The 23,009-nt window shown below is 47.0% G+C and overlaps 1 protein-coding gene across 1 annotated transcript in view; it reads right to left on the bottom strand.

The window, feature by feature from the left end:
- The window catches only part of svep1 (sushi, von Willebrand factor type A, EGF and pentraxin domain containing 1), a gene marked incomplete at its 5' end in the record, with an annotated part of 98,356 nt that overhangs the window by 13,592 nt on the left and 61,755 nt on the right, over positions 1-23,009 (bottom strand). The window contains 28 exons of the mRNA XM_083993222.1: positions 343-3,044; positions 3,426-4,098; positions 4,674-4,841; positions 5,348-5,539; positions 5,709-5,793; positions 7,518-7,694; positions 7,830-7,949; positions 8,056-8,229; positions 8,867-9,037; positions 10,133-10,262; positions 10,366-10,490; positions 10,623-10,798; positions 10,974-11,172; positions 11,505-11,662; positions 11,999-12,200; positions 12,414-12,527; positions 13,180-13,293; positions 13,977-14,073; positions 14,497-14,585; positions 16,081-16,242; positions 16,680-16,841; positions 17,380-17,541; positions 17,737-17,970; positions 19,721-19,933; positions 20,038-20,143; positions 20,232-20,353; positions 20,429-20,620; positions 20,752-20,883. Coding sequence (XP_083849348.1) covers positions 343-3,044; positions 3,426-4,098; positions 4,674-4,841; positions 5,348-5,539; positions 5,709-5,793; positions 7,518-7,694; positions 7,830-7,949; positions 8,056-8,229; positions 8,867-9,037; positions 10,133-10,262; positions 10,366-10,490; positions 10,623-10,798; positions 10,974-11,172; positions 11,505-11,662; positions 11,999-12,200; positions 12,414-12,527; positions 13,180-13,293; positions 13,977-14,073; positions 14,497-14,585; positions 16,081-16,242; positions 16,680-16,841; positions 17,380-17,541; positions 17,737-17,970; positions 19,721-19,933; positions 20,038-20,143; positions 20,232-20,353; positions 20,429-20,620; positions 20,752-20,883 — 7,351 coding nt within the window. The remainder of the gene's footprint in view (positions 1-342; positions 3,045-3,425; positions 4,099-4,673; positions 4,842-5,347; positions 5,540-5,708; positions 5,794-7,517; positions 7,695-7,829; positions 7,950-8,055; positions 8,230-8,866; positions 9,038-10,132; positions 10,263-10,365; positions 10,491-10,622; positions 10,799-10,973; positions 11,173-11,504; positions 11,663-11,998; positions 12,201-12,413; positions 12,528-13,179; positions 13,294-13,976; positions 14,074-14,496; positions 14,586-16,080; positions 16,243-16,679; positions 16,842-17,379; positions 17,542-17,736; positions 17,971-19,720; positions 19,934-20,037; positions 20,144-20,231; positions 20,354-20,428; positions 20,621-20,751; positions 20,884-23,009) is intronic.

Below are 23,009 nucleotides of genomic sequence, written 5' to 3' on the forward strand. Positions count from 1 at the left end.
TCAATGTTTACAATAAAGTTCATCAAGCAGTAATTCAGTACGTTCAGTTCACAATCGCCCAAAAATATGACGAGTTCATGTTCATTGAACGTGTTCAGGCACTAAACACTGCTGCTTATGCTATAAATGTTTAAACACAGAAACAATGGCCGACAGACACAGTGGTCTATATACTGTATCAGATTACTAGCAAACAAACATGTCTGTGTAATTAAAGGGGCATTGTGTAGGTCCCTTTAAATCAGCTTGGAGTTGGAGACAAAGTGGCAGCTAAAGACCATCAGAAAAAGACAGAAATATAAAGTTTCAACACAAATCAAAAGGCGTCGTTTCAGTATTTACCTGTATTTGATTTGGTTTGGGAAAGTGAATGCGTCTCCGAGCACCTGAGCGTTGGCGACAGCCGGAGGTTTCCCACAACTCACGGGCTCACAGTTGGTCCTGGGCTCCCCCCATCTGCCGTCTCTTCCGCACGAGAGGTATGGGTACCCCCTGAGCTGGTAGCCAGGGCGACACCTGTATATAACTGCGTCTGGGAAGGTGGCACTGCCGCCCTGCAGAACAGCGTTGGGAACTGTAGGCGGAGCGACACTGCACCTCCCCCGGCCACACACAGGTACCCCGGGGCTCCACACGCGGCCCTTCTCGCACGTGGCCGTGGACGGACCCAGCAGCTTGTAGCCGTCGTCGCACTGGAAGTGCACCCGGTCCCCGCACGCGCGGTCGCGGCCCAGGACCACGCCGTATTTGAGCACGGGCGGCGGGCAGAGGCAGGGCCGGCACTGAGGCACGGCGCCCACCCAGAGGCCGCGGGCCGAGCACCGCAGGACGGGGTCGCCGACGACCTCGTAGCCGTCGAAGCAGACGTACTCCACCACGTCGTCGTAGTTGAAGCTGGAGCCGTTGAGGAAGCCGTGGCTGATGTCCTCCGGCGGATCGCAGCTGATGACGTCACAGTGAGGCGCCGGTTTGTCCCAAAGTCCGTCAGACCGACAAACGCGCGTGGAGTCTCCGTTAAGCGTGAATCCCTCGTCACATTCATACTTTACCTCGCTGTTGAAGCCAAACTCTGATCCCAGCACGCGCCCGTGGGCGATCGGCGAGGGTTTCCCACAGCGGGCGGGGACGCAGGCGGGAGAGTCGTGGCTCCAGGCGCCGTCAGCCTGGCAAACGCTGACGGATTTACCTCGCAGGAGGAACCCGGGCCGACAGCTGAGCTCTATCTCGCTGTTATAGGTGAAGTCGTCTCCTTTAACGGTGACGTCACCGGGGACGATCGGAGAACCGCAGGACAGCGGCTCGCAGCGCGGCGTCTGTCCGTTCCACATCCCGTCTATCCGGCAGGCGATGGTGTCGCTGCCTCTGAGGACGAACCCGGGGCTGCACTCGTAGTGGACGACCTCGGGATACAGGAAAGCGCCTCCGTGAGCGGTGCCGTTGGCGATGGCCCCCGGGTCGCCGCAGGAGACGGGCTGGCAGGTGGGGGCGTCGTTAGTCCACAGTCGACCCGAGACGCACTGCCGCACGGCGTCGCCCTCCAGCTGGAATCCCTCCTCGCAGGTGTATCGGACCATGCTGCCCAGGGCGCTGTCCGTCACGTTCACCCAGCCGTGCTCCGGGTTGGGCGGCGTTTCGCACTCCGCCGGGACGCAGGACGGCGCCGTCCCGTTCCAGCCTCCGTCCTCCTGACACACCAACCTGGTCGGGGTCGTGAGGTCGTAACCTTTGTGGCAGCGGTATTCGATCAGCGTCCCGTGAAGGAAGCTCAAGTCTCTGGTGGAGGTCAACATCCCGCTCTGCTCCGTCAACCTGACGAACTCCCCAAAGTCTATGTGCGGAGGGAGGCCGCAGTCCGACGGCACGCAGACGGGGACGGCGCTCGACCAGCCGAACTCCTCGCAGGTCAGGTGGTCCTGACCCACCAGCTGGTAACCAGGGAAACAACTGTAGAAGATGGTGACGCCGAAACTGTGATCCTGACCCTCCACGAAGCCGCTCTCGATGGGCTGAGGCGGCGTGCAGGAAATCTGCACGCAAGCAGGCGGCTCGGCGTCCCAGTCGCCGCTCGCCTGGCACTTCAGAGTCTCTGGGCCTTGGAGGCGGTAGCCACGGCGACAGGAGTAGGTGACGCTGTGGCCGAACTGGAGTTTCGTATAAATGACTTTTCCGTTGACGATCTGTTTAGGGAGAGAGCATTCGATCGGGCGGCAGGAGGGGACGCCACCGATCCACAGCCCCTTCTCGCCACAGAGGACGGTGGAGTTACCGACTAAGTTGTACCCGGTCCGACAGCTGTACAGCGCCTTGCTGAGGTACATCAGACCCTGGACGTCGACGATGCCGTTGGAGACCTCCACAGGCTGCGGACATTCGACTGGGATGCACTCGGGGTGAGGACGGCTCCACCGTCCGCTGGACAGGCAGGTCACGGAGTCCTCTTTCCTCAAAGTGAAGCCGTCTATACACGTGTACGCCACCTCTGCGCCGAAAGGGAACCGGGGAGAGGGCGAGGAATTAGGGCCGCCGAACGTCACCGAAGGAGGCGGGTCGCAGAACACCTGCTTACACATCGGGAAGGTGTCGTTCCACTCCTGGGACAGCGTGCAGCGGAGGAACCGAGCGCCCTCGAGGGCGTAGCCGTCCTCGCAGGACAACTCCACCGTCCCAGACTCGGAGTCCAGGCCCTTCAGGACCAGGTGGTTCTCCTCCAGCGGCGGCTCCGGACACTGCACCGGCGAACAGCGCGGGCGCCGCGTCTTGTCCCAGCGTCCGTACTTGAGACAGGTCCAGACGGCGTCCCCGACGAGCTCGTAGCCCTCGTCGCAGACGTACTCCACCTTCTGGCCGACCTGGAACTCGGAGCCCCGGTACTGTCCGTGGGCGATGTTGGGAGGGGGGTCGCAGGTCAGGAGGACGCAGGTCGGAGGGTCGACGTTGGACCACTGGCGGTTGGCCTGGCAAAACCGCTCCGCACGGCCGACCAGCCTGTAGCCCGCCTGACAGACGTACGTCACCTTGCTGTTGTAGGTGTAGCGAAGTCTGGCCTGGGAGGGGACAAACAGACGGATTCATCATTTTAACGTATCGAATCATTCTTCGCCACTGGAAGAGTCAGACACCACCAGAAGTTACCTACTGGGTTCAGCTGATGACGGATAATGAATCATATAAGAGGGGAATAGGCACCTGGAATCTAGACGCATGACTCGTGTACATATATATATTATAAAGTGTTGCCGTCTTTTGTATGATGTTTGACATGTAAGAAATTGAAATTACAAAAACATAAAACTTATCAAACTGTTTTTGCAATCATAGTTTGTTGTGGAAATAGAAACTCAGAGTGGTTCTGTGGTAACTTTTAAAGAGCAAGCACATTTTCCCCCTTTTGTTTTATTGATTTTCTGTGAATATTTCTGACTAACCTGGTAGAGTCCATTCTTGAGTAAAGGGGGGGAGGGGCAGGACACAGGTACACATGTAGGCAGGACTCCTCCCCATTCTCCATTGGCCTTGCAGGTCCTCCTCTTCTCCCCTCGGATCATGAAGCCTTTATCGCAGCCGTACGCCACCACCGCTCCGAAACTGTAGTTCGTCGCGCTCACGTATCCCCGATCGATGCTCTCGGGCTTGGAGCACCTCACCGGCACGCAGCCAATGTCGTACGGCGAAGGCTCCCACTCTCCTCCCATCAGACATCTCAGTGTGGCGGTGGTGTTGAGCATGAAGCCCTCTTCACATTTGTAGCTCACTTCAGTGTTGCTGGCGTATTTGGGTTTGTTGACCGAATCCAGAATTGCGTGGGGCACTTCAGGCGGGCGGAGGCAGAAGTTTGCGATGCAGCGAGGGGCCTCTGCGCCGTTGGGAGGGGCCCACAGCCCCTGAGCGTTACACACCATCTTGGAGTTGTTGCCGGCGGTGTATCCATCAGTGCAGTAGTAGTTGGCGGTGTCTCCGAACAGCTGGTGGCTCTCGTAGGGCTCGGCGTGGTCGATGTCGGGCGGAGGGCCGCAGGAGCGAGGGACGCACTGGGCTGAGCTTTCACTCCATTGGCCACTCGGCAGACACTCTCTGGTCTCTGGACCAATCAGAGTGTAGCTGCAGAGGGAGGTCAAACAAAGGTCAAGGGAAGTTCAAACAAAACATAAAGAGGAAATCAGACACTCATCAAATCCACCTGTGTTTTTTAATCTTTATTATTGTCCTCTAACAAACAGCAGTGGCCAGACCGGTAACCCTTTAATTTACAGGCCGCTGATTACGTAGTAATGTCAAGAAATGGCCTAGAAATAACGGTCAATTTCATAGTAATGTCATATTTTTTTTTATAAAGGCACATTATTTTCATGCTTTGAATTTTTTAAGGCCAGAATTTTTCTCCACCAAGTCCTTGCAATTGTCAATTACAATTATTTCTGGGCTATTTCTACGCAATCAATCGTTATTTATTGGCTATATTTCTTGACATTACTATGAAACTGACCAGTATTTCTAGTCTATTTCTAGACATTATGAGGCAATTAGTTGTTATTTCTTCGCTATTTCTTGACATTATCAGGTAATTAGCGGCCTGTAAATTAAAGGGCTGAACCTTTGTCACATCCATGATGGCACAGTGAAGACATCACATCTCCATAGGTGTTAGAAACTGAATATACTTCAACCACATTTACCCTTCTTTGCAGACATAGTGCACCTTGTTTCCCAGTTCAAAGTTCTCTCCTACGGTCACAGCGTCTCTCAGGGCCGGGGGCTCGCTGCACAGAACGCTCACACAGCGGGGAACGGGCCGGCTCCACTCCCCCGTTGCCTCGCAAACCACCTCCATGGAGCCCTGTGGTCTTCACACCAATACACTACTTAGTTTACACACTCACACCAGATCAATTATACAGTCACAGAGATTTATAGAGAATGACTTGTGAAAACAAACAGATGAAGAACTGATGACAGCAGACAAGGTTATATAGAGTTCAGCATGTCACTTCAGGTTCATGCTGCTGAAAGACATTAACTGTGTAGATGAAATGAACATGCATTCATTTAAAGGTCCAGTGTGTAATATTTGTCAAGGTTTACTGGCAAATTCTGAATATACTACTAATGAATATATTTGTATAAGTGTATAATCGCTATAAAATTAAATTTGTTTGGTTTTCATAGCCTTATAATACATATAGCAAATGTCTTGCTTTAGAGAGAGTCACCATCTTGTGCCGCCATGTTTGTACGGCAGTGAGCGAGCAGTGAGCGCTGCAAACTAGATATCATGGTTTTCCCCACATTTTACACACTGGACCTTTAACTTATCGTCTGAACAGTGCAGCTGATGGTAGTTTATCCATACCTGTATCCCTCAGCACAGGTGTATGTGACGGTGGACTGGTAGGTGTTTGCGTTGAGGATGTAGTTGGCGTTCTCAATGCTTGGAGGCCCCCCGCAGGTCACTGGGTGACAGACAGGCGGCGTCCCGCTCCACCGCAGACTGGTGAGACACTGGAACTCATACGGGATCTGAGGCAGGAAGCCGTTCATACAGCTGAGGTGGAAAAAAAAAACAGGGTTAGATGCTGATTTTAATAAACAAAAATGAAGCTGCTAGTTTGTAATGCTTTTAATTTGGTTATTTTTAGTAGCTTTAACATCCAATCTTTGTGTTTCCTACAGCCGACATGACAACAAAGTGTTAAAGGGGATGCAAATGATACCTGAAAGTCACCTTGCTTCCATAGGTGAAGTTGTCGCCCTTCATTACCGAGTTCTCTGGGACAGTCGGCGTCGGGCAGGAGAGGGCTGGAAGCAACACAAATAATGTGATTAGTAATTGCTGAAAACTATTAACAGGCAAATGCAAGATGGCTCTTTATATTTAGATGGAAATAAAAACCTCATCAATACACATTTCTACAGGGTGAAACACAAGTTCACAGACGCCCGTGAGTGTTATATTGATGAAACGTAAATTAGATTTTAGCACAAGCTTCCTCTGGGATCAATACGGACAGGATGAAAGAGGCAACCAGGGGAAGTATATAAATGGACAGAAGCTACAGAGACTTGACTGAAACCATTAGTGATGAAGGAGGAATCAATTCATTCTTCATTCATTTAGTGTTGCTTTTCCATGAGGACAGATTATTGAAAGACCAAGACTGAGGCAGCAGAGGCCGACACATCCTGACTTGTATGACATCATCTAATGTCTTTGTTTTTGTCTTTAAAGAGAGAGATATGAAAGGACACAAACAAAACCCCTCTCAGGCTCTGCTCCGTCCTCACTGGGGATTAACTCTGCTCTTCTCTTTTTTCTGTCATTTCCTCTTTCGCCTTAATCCATCGATTCATTGTCACTTTATTTGATCTGTGGTTGTTCTTCTTTTTCACTATCACTGTCTGACCCACTATTGTGCAACGCATCCCCTTCTTCATCACCTCCATGACCTCCATGACCTCCAGGATATAGACAACAGAAAGTTTTCATCATCCACCTGTTGGCTCTGTCTCCCCAGTGTGTAGACTATGAGGGTTTGCTCCCAAAACAAATACTGTCAGAATGAGTTTTCACCCTGATTCCTCATCACTTGCTGTTAGACCACAAAACATATCTGCCTCCTATTGCTACTTCTGCTTTTTCAGGACCTCAACCTTCAGCTTTGTCATTCATTTGTCTCTGATGTGTAACACAAACAGTAAACACACACAGAAAAACTGTAAAAATATAAATATTGTCAAAACATCCTGCAGTTTCTTTATGTTTTTCAGATGACGTACAGAGTTCGACAACCACTGTGTCTGAATGCAACAGACTGGCACAGTCTGCAGGTGCTGAGTAAGTCAGTTCCCCCTGTTCTCTATGATGAAGAATGTGGCTTAGAGCCAAGATGGAGATGCTGCGGTGGTCAGACTTTTCAACCCGCTGCACAGTGGAGGACAAAACGACAGCTGCAGATATAATCAGCTCTTCACAGCACTGGGCTGAAACTGGGACTGTAGCTGTGTTACTGTGACTGCATGACAGGAAATATCAAACAGTTTTATTACAGAGGCTCAGGTTTTAAGAAGATGCTCTCCGGTATTCACTGGGGACTGCAGCAGCCGTCAGACGCTGAGGAACTTAAAGCGTCCAAAAAGTTCAAGCGTCCATGATCAGTTTACCGCCTTTATTGTAACAAAAATTAAAAAAGAGCCAACAAGCAGTTATAGCAAAAAGGAAAAATAACTCAGTAAATAATGATGATGATAATAACAGTAACGGTGACGGTCATCAAAAAATATTAGAGCTACTAGTTCTTCTGTGTTCGAACTCCAGCCACCACACACAATAAGTAAAAGAAAATAACCACACCCCTTCAATGTGTCGACGCAATGACATCATCACAATGCAGAGATGTAAGCCCATACATAAAGAAACAATGCTAAACATATTTCAGCTCCTACAGGGACTGTTTCACTTGAAGCAAACAAAATCCTTCTGAATATGAGACACTTGTCACATGTGGTATCACTCATCCTCTCACCTCTGCAGTACGGGGCGGGATCATCCCAGTTTCCTGTCTCCCGGCAGTAGAGTCGAGATGAACCGATCAGCTCGTATCCGTCATCGCAGCCAAACACGACGGCGCTGCCCATCAGAAAGTTGCTTCCGCTTCTGTGACCGAACTCTGGAGACCCGGGGTTCTCGCACTTCACTGGCTCTGGTGGGAACACACGTAGAAAAGAAACACCCACACATTAGAGCTTTGTTTTAATCAGTAAAATGTTTAATAAAAATCTAGCTTTATTATAAGGATGGCAAAAAAAAAATGGCTGTGTGGTCTCCCTAACCCTACCTGTGCAGTTTTTTCCATCTCCACTGTACGGGTGAATGCAGGTGCAGGTGTAGGAGCCGTCTGTGTTCTGACAGGTGGCGTGATCATCGCAGTCAGATCCCAGAGCGCACTCATCCACGTCTAACAACAGTGAGAAATGCAATTTGTCACTTGTCAAGAGATTAATTTTCCATATTTATACAGCTGAAATGAAAATAGAGACACAGAGCGTGAAGTTGTGAAGTACCGAGGCAGGCCGGCGAGTTTCCTCCCCACTTGCCGCTGTTGGCGCAGTGAACCTTCTCGTCTCCCAGCAGGTAGAAACCAGCGTCGCACTGATAGACCACTGAGCTGCCAGCGTGAAAGTCTGTTCCCTGAAACAGGCCGTTCTCCAGGGGGTGAGGGGCTCCACAGGACACACCTGTAACACACACGCACGCACACACACACACAAACGAACAGGGATGTTTCCAGGATCTCCACATTGCTTTCTACCTAAAGCTGTATTATTCATTCAGTTTATAAAATTGAAAAAATAACACACACTGATCTATCTGGAGGGGAAAATACTGTTTTATTCATTTTACATTATTATTCATAAGGCCAGCAGAGCATAGTTAACTGAATTTTGTCTTTGTTTGCCAGTTTGTGTGTCACTTTTGAGAAATAGCTGAAGTAATGAATGATGCTGTCACAAACTAAACTGATCACTTTTTGATTTGTGTATGGAAGCCTGTTTGAGTTAACACTTCACAAAGCAACAATGTAAGAATGGGCCAAACTTTGAAATAGTTTCCATAACTTTTCACACGCAAACTGACAAACAATGTCTTTATACATGATTATAATAAGATCAAGACCATTTTGATGGGAAATTTACAAACATATTTGAGAATGATTTGCGATAAAAGCCAAAATGTGTTGATTCATTCCAATAAAAACACAATAAACACTGAAGCTCATTAATATTTACATTCCTTTGAAAATCTTTTTACAATTGTCGCGATGACAGATCAAGTTATTGGCGATTTATCATGCAGCTCAGATCTGGGCCTTACGTTCACAGCTGGGCAGGGGATGGCTCCACTCTCCTTTATTCTGACACTGCAGCACCGGCTCCCCCACCAGGTAGAAACCAGGATCGCAGGACAGCTGCACCTGAGCCCCGGGGCTCACCTCCACAGTGGAGGCGTGCAGGTGGGTCACGGCGTTCTCCAGTTTGGGGCAGTCTGGATGGAAACAGATTTTTTTTGATGTCACACTGGCTCTGACTCCATCACATCTATCATTAAAGGATGATTCCTCGCAAATTCAACCTGTAGTCTACTTGCCAACAATGAGTACCCGGAAATGTTGAGTACCCCAAAGTTTTATGTTGGAAATATATAGTATGGGTCCCCAGTATTCAGAAACCGCCGGATGCTAACTTATATATATTGGGCAATTAGCACAATTGACATAATTAGCATAAATTAGCATAATTGCCTATATGGGCAATATTTCAACAAAATTGACTTGGCTGATCCGGGCAATATTGGAGTGGTTTTAGGGGTTATTGATGATGCTGAATCCATTTCTGACATTTTCAAAATTCAAAATGGCTGTCTAAACCGGAAGGGACCAGATTGAAATCCATCAAAATCGGCCCACTGGCAGTTTAAATCTGGTCACTTTGACTTTGTTATGCTAATTGCCCAATATATATAAGTTAGCATCCGGCAGTTTCTGAATACTGGGGACCCATACTATATATTTCTAACATAAAACTTTGGGGTACTCAACATTTCCGGGTTCACAATGGGGCCCTATGGGCTGGCAAGTAGACTACTGGGGCTCTAGTCTCCTAATATTTTAGGTCTAAAGATCATGGCATGTTAGAACACAGTCTAGCGTCAGATCAAACTACATAATCATGCCATGGTTCGGGTTTTTCGTAGTGTTAAACAGTTTCGGATCAAACAACATGTTTTTTTGCTGTGTAAAAGCATTTTTGGATAGAGCCTTGAACTTTCAAACCTTTTACAAGAATCTGTGGTGGTTCCCTTGGGGTAAGCCGTAGGGAGGGAGACGATAGGTCTCATCAAGTCTGTGCCTATGAAAATAGGCCTTTAGCCTAACAAACACTCTGAAACCGCGAGGCAGAGAGGAGCGTAGTTTTCCCCTCCGAGGCAGCCTTAAAGAAAGCGGATATTTGTAAATGTTTGTAACATACTGAGCGCATCAAATTGACTCTTGCGTGATACTTGAGTAAACTATAGCCCCAGGTTGAATTTGCCTGGAATTGTCCTTTAATATCATGACTGACTTTTGTAGAGATTTCTTACCAGCACAGAAAATACTGTTGTGATTTACTTTGACTCGGCCCACCACCCCGCTGAGGAAGTCTGGCCAGGCGAGGACGTTCCCTCTGTGTGTGACATGAGAAGCTGGACAGCTGCTGGACAGGACCTTGATCTACAGAATAGAATCAGGTACAAGAGGTAAAAACTAAATTCAAATTCACATCATCAAAACATTAAAGGTAACAATAAAACATGAGTGGGTATTTTCTGTTCACCTGCTGCTGAGTGAGGACACGATCCCAGATATTGAGTTGACTGATGGATCCGACAAAGGATTCGACAGGGTTGAAGCCCTCGCCCCTCTGGTCCTGGTCCTGACCCAACACCAGGGCCCCGCCAGCTACAAGACACAGGGGAAAGCACCAAGATTAACTACAGTGTATCCCTTGTTTTAAGAAACATAAAACATCATTACTGGATGTTGAAAATGTTTGTCATGGCAGAGAGAGGCAGGTCGAGGATAGCACTACACCTGGGATAGTGGTGCCGACTGACAGGCCTTTGCCTCCGTCTGAGGGCCTCCCGTTGATGTAGATCCTCCAGTCGCCGTCCCAGCTCCTCCACGACACCCCGATGTGGTACCACTGACCCGTGTTCACCGCAGGACAGTCGGTGATCCGCTCCTTACCGTTCACATACAGCACCCACCTGAAGCGAGGGAGAAGGAGGAGAAACAGTGAAAAGGATTTAACGAGGGACTAGGAAAATGGAACGTAAAAAAAAAGGTTTTAGATATAATAGTTTAAAATCCTGCAGCATGAATAAGAAATACCACCAGTTATGTGCATAGATGTTTTATAAATATTAATGGTAAACCACTGACCCGTTGTAGTCTATGAGCAGGAAGGCGTTGTCGCTGCCCTCCACAGCGTAGGAGACAGGTGTGCCATAGTTGGTGGTGTCTGACGACCTCATCCAGAAGGTGCAGGTGATCTCTGTCAGTGCCGGCATCACCGCGTCCATCATCACGTAACCGTGGATACCAGACACCTCGAAGTCCAGGTTGAAGGCAGAGGACATCTCTGACAGAAAAAGAAGAACAGTGTCATTGATCATTTTTTGTCATTGTCAATGATCAAATTATTTCAAATCTATTTATCAAACTTAACTTTCTGTCTTAAAGGTTTTTGGGGTTTTTTTTGTCCTCAACTCTGCCTGACGAAGGTCACATCGACTGAAACGTTGCTTTGTCCAGTAGTAAAAGACCTATTGCAAGTCAACAGTGTGCGGGAAGTTCTTTTGTTCTTGATCCGTCCTAAAATGTTTTTTTTTTTTACATAATATCAGGTAACCAATTATCATGCTTTTGCGTCCCCAGAGTTTCCATGGTGATGTGTCATCTGTCCTATAGTACCTGTCTCACACCTGGTTCCGTTGAACCCAGGGAGGCAGCGGCAGGTGTAGGACCCCAGACCGTCCAGGCAGCTGGCGCCGTTCACACAGGGGTTGGGATCACACTCGTCCACGTCCACCTCACACAGCCGACCCCGGTATCCCTCCACACACTGACACCTGGGAGAGAGAGGCGGGACATTCACACTGTAAGACACTGTCATGGTCTCTAAGACGTACTGTATGGATTGTGATAGGAATTGAGATTGATACTGCTGTTTTCTTAATGTCATTACAATTATTGCATTATTACAATTAAAGAGATAGTTCAACATTTTGGCAAACTGGCTCATTGCCATAATCGTACTATAGTTTTAGGAGTAGGTTTGTTACCTTTAATTGTCGGTGCAAGCTATTTTTAGTTGTTTTCAAGGTAAATGCAGAGACGAAAAACTGCCCTTGCATCAGCGGTTTTGCATGAATTTACCTCTAAAACAATGGGGATATTTTTGTTACCTGAAATTGTTAACAGCGTCCAGACACGAAGCTCCATTCAGACAGGGGGCGCTGTAACATTCATCAGTGTCGATCTCACAGCTTTCCCCTGAGAAGCCGGCAGCACAGTTACAGGCGTAGCCTCCCGTGAGGTCCTCACACACACCTCCGTTCAGACAGGGCTCGGAAAGACACTCGTCTATTTCCAGCTCACAACGAGATCCTGCAGAAGTGTGACAAAGACCAGATCATTTATATTGTTTACACAGTATTCTGTTGGAGAAGAAATATGCTGTTATGACATGTAATAAAGCATTTGAAGGATGATCTCCAAACAATAGTCCAATCCAATCCTCAAAATGAATCATTATCTATGTTATGCAACAGGCCTCAGCTGCCTCACTGGCTCATAAGTAAGACAGTCTTATTATCTGACCTGTGAAGCCGTCGGCACAGCTGCAGGTGAACCTGTTGACCTCGTCCACGCACACACCTTCGTTCAGACAGGGGGAGGAAATACACTCGTTCACCTCCGCCTCACACAGGGACCCTGAGACGAACGGCAGCGAAACACAGAAAATAAGCCACGTTACTGTATGTGGTTAATGTTATAAATGTCTGCGGGGTATCATGAGGCAGGTATTTATATCTTGGCTCAGAGGCAACACAATCATAACTGTAATCAACATATTTCTCCCATAATGATATTTTGACATTGCAGAGAGATCATTAAGTTCTCAAAACAGCATTTCTTTCTCCTACCCTTTATGTCATGGTTTAATGTTTTTTGGTTGTTGTTATCAGGGGAGAACTCTGTCCAGTCAAACTACCACATGATATTTTATGGATTGACATTTATTAGCGAGACTAAAACCATTTCAAAACCACAACTCTGAAAAAAATCACATTTATCAAGCTGAAGCCACAGCTGTTTACAGTTTGGTTTTCACCTGAGAGCGACGGTGGAAAGGAAACATGTCTGCTGTGAAATAACCCTGACTTTTTAAACCTGTATAATAATAGGTGTAGTCTGTACAATATTTCTTTCCATTCTTTTTTTTTTAAACAATTCCCAGGCTTTTCCAAGACCTGGAAATTTTCATGCTGGTTTTCCATGATTTTGTACTGTACAGCCTCTCATACTCTCTAAACCTTTAGACGTGTATAACAAGTGTGGGTTTGGTTGCCAAAAGCTCTCATACCTAAAAATCCTGGCTTGCACTGACACTGGAAGTCCCCGACGGCGTCTTTACACAGGCCTCCGTTCTGGCACGGAGCAGAGTCACACTCATCTATGTCGATCTCACACTTGGCACCTGGGAGAGAAGAATATCAGAGCGTGCATCAAACACTGATTACAGCAAAGTGACACACAACCACAGCAGCAAACATGATGGTGCGGACCTCACTGTGGGGAATAGCGGGTTTTTACTGTGGGACAGTGAAAACCCACACTAATCCCATGGTGTCAGGAATAAAATGTGATGCCTGTAGGAATAAATGTTCTTTGTTTTATTCTAACACATAGTTAAGACTTGATGGTTAAACAATACAATCTGTTTCATCTCGACCAGCTGATGCAGCTGAGTCACTGTAAACCACATGGTGTGTGTGTGTGAAGCACAAAGAGGCTTTGAACTGTTTATTCCAACATCATTTGGCTTTAATTTAAATGAGGTTTGATTATATTTCCTGCTTGATGAAAACACAGAGAGGAGAGAGTGAGGTGTATTTTTTTTACTTTAAAGCATTTTCCTACAAAGAGTCAATAGGTGATTTACTCGTCAACAAAACAGCAACAAAAGATCACAAAGAAATCACTGACAGGTTTGTGTGTGCAGACAGTTGCTGCCAGCATCAGATAAAGCCACAGAGAACACGCTGTTCAGGGCTGATCAACAGTTCCTCAGGAGGCTGAGGCTCAGCTGTGCCTGCGACTGAACCGAGGGAACTAAACACCAGAAACCTGAACGGGTTCAAACTTCGACCGGTGGTTTACCTGTGAACCCTGGCATGCAGGTGCAGACGTATCCCGCCCCGACTTCCTCACAAGTCCCTTTATTCTGACAGGGCTTCAGGAAGCACTCATGGAAAACCTATAGCAGATAAGACAACACTGTTACACACACACACACACACACAGCAAAACCTACTGACGCACAACAACCTTTGTTTCTGTCTATAATTGCTGCACAAATCTTGTAAAAACACTTTTTTTCTTGCCAAGTTGTGTCTGTATCTGTGTATGTTGACTGCTTTTATGAGCTCAATTAAGTTTTGTTAACAATGAGTGCGTTTACATAGAGGTTAGGATGATGATGATGAACCTATGTTGATTTTGAGCATATTCAGGATATTAAATGTGGGGAATCTGGTCATTAATGTCACTGTCTAAAATCATCTGTGGACAGATGTGTCTCCATTTCTGGATCAACTGAATACTTAGTGCCCGTTGTTGAATATTAAAAGGCCATAAATGAAGGTAAAATAATGAAATATTAGTGCAGATTAATACTGACCTGACTGCTTGCTTGGTAGTCTTCAATGACCTCCACCTCTGGAGCTGCAGTCACACTCTCCTCCTTTGGAAGAAAACTGGAGCCAAAACCTGACAATGACACCCACAGAAAACACAGACAATGTAAGCAAAGACAAATCGGAAAAAACGCAGCAAGGATCTTTCCCCTCGCTACCAGACTGGCAGCCAGTTGTGATCCGACTGAACAAAAGCCTGTATTCTTACTGAGAGCTGGCAACATCTCCTAACCACTGTTCATTCCCACACTTCAGCAGTGTTATTCATTTCCATTCTGCTGCAGAGAAATAAAAGTCATATTATTTCCTTTCCCCTCCTGATCCCAGCGCAGTAATCCCTTTTTCCAATTGGATCGAGCTGTCACAACACAGATCAGACACCACACAACTGGAGAGATGGCAACGGATTTTTTCGCTCAGACACGGGAGCGGCTGACACAGAGCAGTCCCATATATTTCACTCTCTGGTGACTTCACTTGGCACGTCCTGCACAAATCCAACATAAGTCACTTTAAATGCCAATTCAACACAGCAGTGGTTACAATAGCACTCTGCTGTGTGAAACTCTGCACTTTGCCATAATCTGCTCATATCAGAGTTTATTGAAAACTGGAGCTGGGGGGTTGACCAAACTGTTTTAACAAATATCATTTTCTCCTTCGCTAAAAAAACAATCTAATTACCTTAGTTTCACTATTGTAACGCAACAAAACATTAAAACCTCTATAAGCATCATATCTTGATCTGTATTCGGCAGTTTGCTCCAAGTAATTACATTTCAGATTGTTGACTTTAAAGTCCCCCTCCCGCGACCATTTTTGGCCAAAATCACAAAACCTGTGCCATTTCCCAGGGCTCTCCTTCTGCACAGCACCAGCAGCTCATTAGCAATGCACCTCTGGAGGGTGGGCGGAGGCTGCACTGCTCTGCTCTGCACCCGCCCAGCCACCCCACCCCCCCGCTAGCTGACAGCTGGACATTGTACAATTACCGATTCAGCGCATTTAGCATAAAACTGCACACTGGAATTCGATCCCAGACTGGAATATAGTCCTTGCTCAAGGTGCAAGCTGCTCTACCAGGTGAGCTATACCCGTTATACCTTGACAACTACACCGAGCTGCCAAGCCTTTCACCTCTGAGCCAGATGCAGAGCGGGGCAGGAGCTTGTAGCACTAGTGCCCTCCCCTGGAGCTGTGATACGTCAGCTCCAGTCTCCCTGAAACTGCCAGTTTGCGTCTGCCATTATCATGACACACAGACAATAGCAAACAAGCCTCAAAAACAGGATTCTGACACCACTAGGGAAACCCAGAGAATGAGGCAGCCTCAAACATTAAAACTATTACTATTATCTTTGGCTGAACTTTCTGCAGGACGTTCAGATTCAGATTGTTGTACAAACAGCAGCAGTGATCAGAGGTTTTTATTTCTACACTAATTCAAATATGAAAAAACAAAGATCTTCTTGATTCACCACAGGAACAAAATGTGATTGCGCAGTGTGTTGTTTGTGTTGGTTTACCATGGAAATAAAAGTGTGTTTTGTCTGAGCTGTCACACTTACTGGAGCAGTGCTGGATGGTGGTTGCACCGGTGACAGTGGTGGTCCCGTAGAAGGGGCAGGAGAGGCAGTAGGAGCGGCCATGCTCAGGCTGGTAGTAATCTCTGGGACAGGGGTAACAGGGAACCAGACCGGTGCGGGAGAAGTGACCTGCTGAACAGGGGACTGCAGCAGGAGAGGAGCAACCATGAAAAAAGAAAAAAGAAATTAGTGAATACGAAGCAGCAGGTGAAGCTCCAGCATCACCCAAAAAATGGAAAAAAAGGGGAAAGCCAATATCTAGTATGTCCAAGTCAACAATTGGAAAGGTTATAGGTTATTTTTGTCTTTTTAACTCGGAAACTGAGGTAGCAAAAATTTCTCTGCTTCCAGATTTATCATCCAACTTTCCATGAACTTTCCAAAAAGGAGTTTGCCTTTCTGATATATCTGCAGATGTGGGCCAAATACTAACTGACACATTGTTGCTTACAGACAGGAACTGTGTTTGTTTTTGTTACCTAGCAGCGTTTAGTATAATGATTAAAGTGTTTCACAGTCAAAAGTAAGCAAGTTGATAGGACACCGAGGGGTGTGTGCTCCGCGCTGTCAGACTGTATCACCTCCGCACTCCGTCTCGTCCACGGCTCCTCTGGTGACGGTGGAAGTCTCGTCGGGACAGAGCAGACACTCCCTGGCGCCGTAACCGGGCTGGAAGTGTCCCAGTGGACATGACTCGCAGATCTCCAGCCCGTTCAGAGAGTGACTTCCAGGTTTGCACTGACCTGCAAACACATGACCATGACCACATCGAGAGGAGGAATCGGATACAGAGAGTTATTCATCTACACCTGAGGACATGGATGAAAATCAAGATGACTGAATGTTTTATCCTGTTTGTTGTATCAGAGGAGAAGGAGAAGGAGTGGATTCTTTTATACAGTGTGCAGACATCACCCTTTTTTCTTCTAAGACTGACTGCCTTGCTCTTCATTCATCGAGATGCACAGTATTATAAATAACTAATAAATAAATAACTCGGGTCGGGTCAGACCACTTGGCGTTCGGGCAAAGAATTAACGCTCGTGAGTCCGGCCACGTCTGGTCTGAGCTTCAACACCCACGGGTCGGATCGGGTCTTAATTATCAGAACTCTAGCACGAATGAAGCAGCTTAGAAACTGATCGAATTGGCGATTGTTGGCTTTGAGAGGTTGTGTACATTCACAAGAACTTGCAGAAAATAGAAACAGACCTGGCGTCTATCTGAGACTCGACTTTTATTTGAGTATCTGCAGTGTTATTATTGGAGCATGCATCGTACCTTTGCATTCAGCCACGCTGCGGGAGTGAAGGTAGGCCGTGGAGGTTCCCTCGGGACAGGACTTACACTCCAGCTGACCCTCCTGGTCCTGGTAGGAGCCCAACCAGCAGCTCTCACACTCATTATATTCCAGAGAGAAGTACGTTCCCACCGGACATTGGACTGCAAAAGCACTTACAATTAGCCATTTAATGGGAAACATAAAAAGTTTATAGCAGTGTGAGATTTTTCCTGAGAATCCCATAAATTTTCACGTATTTAAATTGTCATAAATATAAGCACAAATAAAAGAAAAAGGTGGTTCAGTGAGTTTAGGTGGGAGTTTCTTTCACTCGTGTCCCCTCCCCTCCTACTCACCACACATCCTGCCCTTGAGCACCGAGCCCGGCCTGCAGAACAGAGACGCCCTCCGGCCCTCCAGCGACTTGGGGTCGGCCACGATCATCTCCGAGGACACGTGGAAACTGGACAGCGGCTGCTTGGCCAGCGTTCGCTTCAGCCGGTTGGTCAGCTGCTCCAAGGTTCGCAGGAGCCTCTTCTGATTGGCCACTTCTATTGAGTCGTTCCTCGACAGGGGCAGAGGGATGCTTGCTGGGAGAACGGACAAAGTTTAAAGGACTGATAACTAACAACTGATGGCAATGTACACACATGTATCGGTGGCACAGGAAAGGTCCAAATCCACAAAGAAGGCTGCACTTATTTTAGGGCTGCAGTTATCGATTATTTTTGTAATCCATTATTCTATCTATATCATCGATTAATCGAGTAATCGAATATGGTATTTTGTTTGTTGTTATATTAAAAGGACGTGCTTGCAAATGAGTGTGAGTGTGTGTGTGAGAAAGAGAGCGAGAGAGAAAGAGTAAGAGGGGTGCCTGTGTAAAAAGAGGAGTGTATATTCTTGTGTGTTTTTAGGCCAAATCACTCCAACAAAAGACGAATTAAACGAATGCAGCAGCGTCAATATCGATAACTCACTGTACGGTCTCATAAGCGTTCATGTCGATTAGTGAACACATAAAATACACATGTTTACATTACGTTGCACTGCATTTTGTCAGATCCGCTTATCTCGACTTCACTGGATGCTTTCAGACTCCCTGTTGCATCACTGAGGACAAGCTGTTACGGTTACTCTGTCTCGTAACGTTCTGTTATTATCTCATAGCGTGGTGAATGTGCAGGTCACAACTTGTCCACCAGAGCGTTTTGGAGTTTGATGAGGGAAACCAAGAAATCCCATGAGCCTCCGTAGCGTAGCTCTGAGCAGCTCACGGCTCTGCTCCGCCGTTCTAAAAATAGCTTGCACCGACAATTAAAGGTAACAAACCTACTGCTATGACTATAGAGTAGAGGTCTTCGGAAAAAACCGACAACCCGAAAACCCGAGGTTCCGACCCGACCCGGCTCGGGTTTTGGGTCCACTCACAAGAAGTGACTCCGGGGCCGGGTCGGAACCGGTGGAGTTTGTCTCGGGTCTCGGGTCTCTTATTGTGAAAGGCCGGGTCCTACAGTACCCGAGAGGACCCGGCGATTGGCTGTCACAGCTGTCAATCACCCCCGCCCTCCCCCTTCCGTCCAATGCGAGCCTGCGAGCTGCCTGTGTGACTTATGTCACGTGATCAAAACAACTACACAACTCTTATGATGACGTCAAAGGTGACAGTTCAAGCTAAAGTTAGAGCCTAGGTCAGGACTCGGGGCAGTTAAAAAGTTTGTTTATTAACGTAACGTTATGGTTAATTCAAAATAGTTAAACAATCGAGTTGCCGTAGCGTGTTGTTACCGCGGTATGCTCCGCAAAGCACATGGAAACTCCAAAATTATAACGTTAATTAAACAAGAGGAAATGACTGGTGGATTGGCGTTAGCAATGGCTAAGAAGAAGGATTACAGTACATGACCATCTAAACAAGAAAATGACAACGTGGATTTATTTCTGTTTACATCAGGTTATGGCCAGGGGGGGCTGGCAGCGGCCGCAGCCGGAACCAGGTAGAAGAAGACTAAGTTTAGGTAAGAAACAGAAAGTAAAAACAAGTCTTATTTAACGCTAGACAACTTGTATTAAATCATAAAGCAACTCGGGCATTTCGGGTCCACGGGTTTTTAAGGGTTCGGTTCGAGTTCGGAACTCATATTTACAATAATAGCTCGGGGCCAGTCGGCTCCGGGTCCAATTTTCACGGGTCCATTTGGGTTCGGGTCCATCAAATTGGACCCGTGAAGACCTCTACTATAGAGATTATGGCAATGGGCCAATTTGCCAAAATGTTGAACTATCCCTTTAAATGGAGCTTCGATTCAGAAAAAATCGTTTCAGGCCTACTTATTTTACCTGTGATGTTGAAAAAGATCTGGATCTTCTGGTCTCTGGTGGGGCCTCTGAGCTTCCTGTGCCTCTTGGTGCGATGCTGTGGCTGCAGGCTGCCGTCTTGCTGCCTGCCGCTGCTGCTGCTGAGCTGCCGGCTGCCTGTGGCGAAGCCCGACTCAAAGTAAGCGTAATCCTGGGTGCCCTGAGGACTCCAGCTGTTGCCCCAACCTCCTGGTGCTGATAAATGTTTTGACAGAGAGAGAGAGAGGGAGGAACGATGAGCTCATAGGATGCTTCGTTTAAAAAATGAGTGAGGGTGAATTTGTGTGTTTGGATCTTACTGATAGAAAAGCCGTTCTCGTAGTCGTAGTTGTACTCCAGACAGTGACCCTGTGACATCACCTCAAGTTTGCAGGTGACGTCGTCGCTGCTACAGATGTTGGGGAGCTGAAAAGAAGCAACATGTGCGTGAGAGTTGATCTACTGTATCACGAATGAGTGTGTTTGTTTTTGTGTGTGTGTGTGTGGTTCTCACCATGCCTCTCAGTTTGTTGTTGAACTCCCCGGCGAATGATTTGACCAGATCCACATCATCACAGCGAGACGCTTTAAACAGCATCTCGAAGGGCTTGAACCCGTTGTTTGCGATACGGTTTACTGAAGAAGAGGAGGAGGATTTTTGATAATTTGATCATTTAACCGGCAGCAACACCACATCTGTGCTGCGTTTACCTGAGCAGTCGGGCCTGTCCGGAGAGTAGGGCGGCTCCCACACGCCGTTGTAGGCGCAGAAGTAGCTGTGCACTGCATCCTGAGTGAAGCTGTAGCCCTCCTTACACTGGAGAGTGCAGTTGACGCCCTCCTCTTCCTCAGAGCAGATGAACTCTCCGTTCACCGGGACGTACGGCTGATCGCAGCTCGTCCCTGGAAAGAGACGACATTCCCAATAAAACTTCAAATAATTACTGCCACCACTAACATTTTCTTTAATCAATAGGATCTAGTTTGTGCCAGCTAAGAAAAGCCAGGTAAGGTTACATCTGTCGGCTCTGCACCTTGTACAGTGACGGTGAGGTTGCAGGTGCGGCTGTTTCCTGCAGCGTCAGTGGCGGTGTACTGGACCAGAGTCTCTCCCACTGGGAACAGAGCGCCTGGAGTGTGGCTACTGGTTACTGCGAGGCGGCCACCTGAGAGGATGAGACACAAGTGTAACAGACCCACATCTAACACATAATACTCTTTATATATCAATTTTATTCTTCATTTTCATGCTGAAACTGACTGATGGTTTCCAGTGGTGTTTGTACATTTAATCATATAATCTGTGCCCTGAGTACATTCTCAAAATAAAAAGCAAAAGTTAAATTAATTATAATATTCAAAGCTTTGTTTTTAGTCACATTTGCTTTTGCAAGAGCAAGTGGGGGATCTCAGTTTGAGTCAAATATGTTACTCCAGTTAACCTACAGAGGGCAGCGTTGGCCTGCATCCACTGTCCAGGACTAAATGAGTCACTCTCAGTAAACCATAGATGTTAAACCAGGATAAGAAGTGTGTCTGGGCATCACACGGCAGCTGAACAATCCACGTCTGCTGGATGAAGAGCAAAACTGAGAAAAAGTCTGATTGGTTTAAAAAAAAAAAAACTGAACGTGCAGAAAATGATGGATTGTGCTTTTGGAGAGGCAGCGGTGATGAGGAGTGTGTGTGTGTCAGTGTGTGTGTGACACTATGGATATTTCCTGCACAATCAGACACAGGTTGTGAACCAGAAGCTGTGAAAACATCTGCACCAAGTGTGAGACACAGACAGGATTACCGACAAAGGGAGAAGGTGGGAAAAGTGAGTGATTGACCTTTTTGCTTCACTCGGATCCACCTCCTCCGTTCATGGCAGCGACGCCGTTCCAGCGGCGCTGACACACGTCTGGACTGTTGGAGTCTGGTGTCTCCCCTTATATATAGCCTGTGTGTGTATGCGTGTGTGTGTGTTTGCACGTGTGTTAATGTGTGCGTCTACCGACTCGTGACTATATATAGCTCGGGCATCAGGGTGTGGGCCTGGAAAAACAAAACACTGACGTCGAAGCAGCGCGGTGTTGACGTCGTGCGGCCCAAAGCAGCCGCAGCAGCCTGTTATTACAGTGTATGAGAGTGTGTGTGTGTGTGTGAGTGAGTGTGTGTGAGTGAGTGAGTGTGTGTGTTTGATAGGGGGGCACCTCCACTTACAGGTGGGGGGAGGCTCTCATTGGTTTCTCTGTGATGTGAGAAACACTCACACTCATTCTGCAACACTGTGAGTGTTATTTATGTGTGTGTGTGTGTGTGTGTGTGTGTGTGTGTGTGTGTGTGTGTGTGTGTGTGTATGTGTGTGGAGCTAGGGCCAGTGAATTACATGGGCCTGGTTGTGGGCTGCAGCCCTGGAGAAGTCTGGTTTGCCGTCTGTCACCACCACAGCTGTTTGGGTACAGCTGGAGCGCCAGGACAGAGCCAGACAGCTCCATGCTATTTAGTCTATTTGGCAGAGAGAGGCCTTGATGCTCTTCTTTATCGGCCCTGGATTACGAAACATCGATGCGGCGAGTGGCCTTAGTTAACTAGAGGACACAGCAGGGTGCACACGGAGTCATAACAACTGCTATTATGTCCCCATCACAGCCTCACCGCTTGTCAAATTGCGCCTGAAGAAGATGATTATACCATTAACTTCAAAAGTGCAGTGGATGGAACTGATCGCGCTGTGGCTCAAATCTTATTTTTGACGTGTTTATTTAGGAATTCTTTGGGGTGATTCGATTGTTGTCGACACGCCTGCAGCGCTAGGGCCGTTTCTATCCCACAAAATCCTCAGATTACATGATTGATTAGCAAAAAAAAGAAAGAAAGAAAGAAAGAACTGTTCAATCTGCACTGCAGTGAAAAGCCTTTTGTGTAAAAGTAACAGTTCAAGCTGGATCACAGCGAAGCAGAGGACTGTTCAGCCTCAACGTTTCCCCCTGAGGACGTTTGCACTTTTCACTCAATTAAATTAATCTTACAGCTGTTACCAGTTCCTTAAGAGATAAACATTTTACATATAAAACCTGGTTAATGAGACCAATTGCCTTAACACTTTAAAAGACACTTATATAAAAAAAAGGGTCATTGTTCATATTGGATACTTAAACTGTTTGTACACGTGGAGAGTCGACTTTTACCGAGACAGTGATTAATACTCGGCTCTATTGTGTATGGCAGCCACTCTGATAAAGAAAAAACATACTTATTTGACGAGCAACTCCCTTTACAGTGCAGTATTATGTGTGCTTGTGTA

The sequence above is a fragment of the Trachurus trachurus genome (assembly GCF_905171665.1).
Source record: "Trachurus trachurus genome assembly, chromosome: 18".
Taxonomy (NCBI): Eukaryota; Metazoa; Chordata; class Actinopteri; order Carangiformes; family Carangidae; genus Trachurus; species Trachurus trachurus.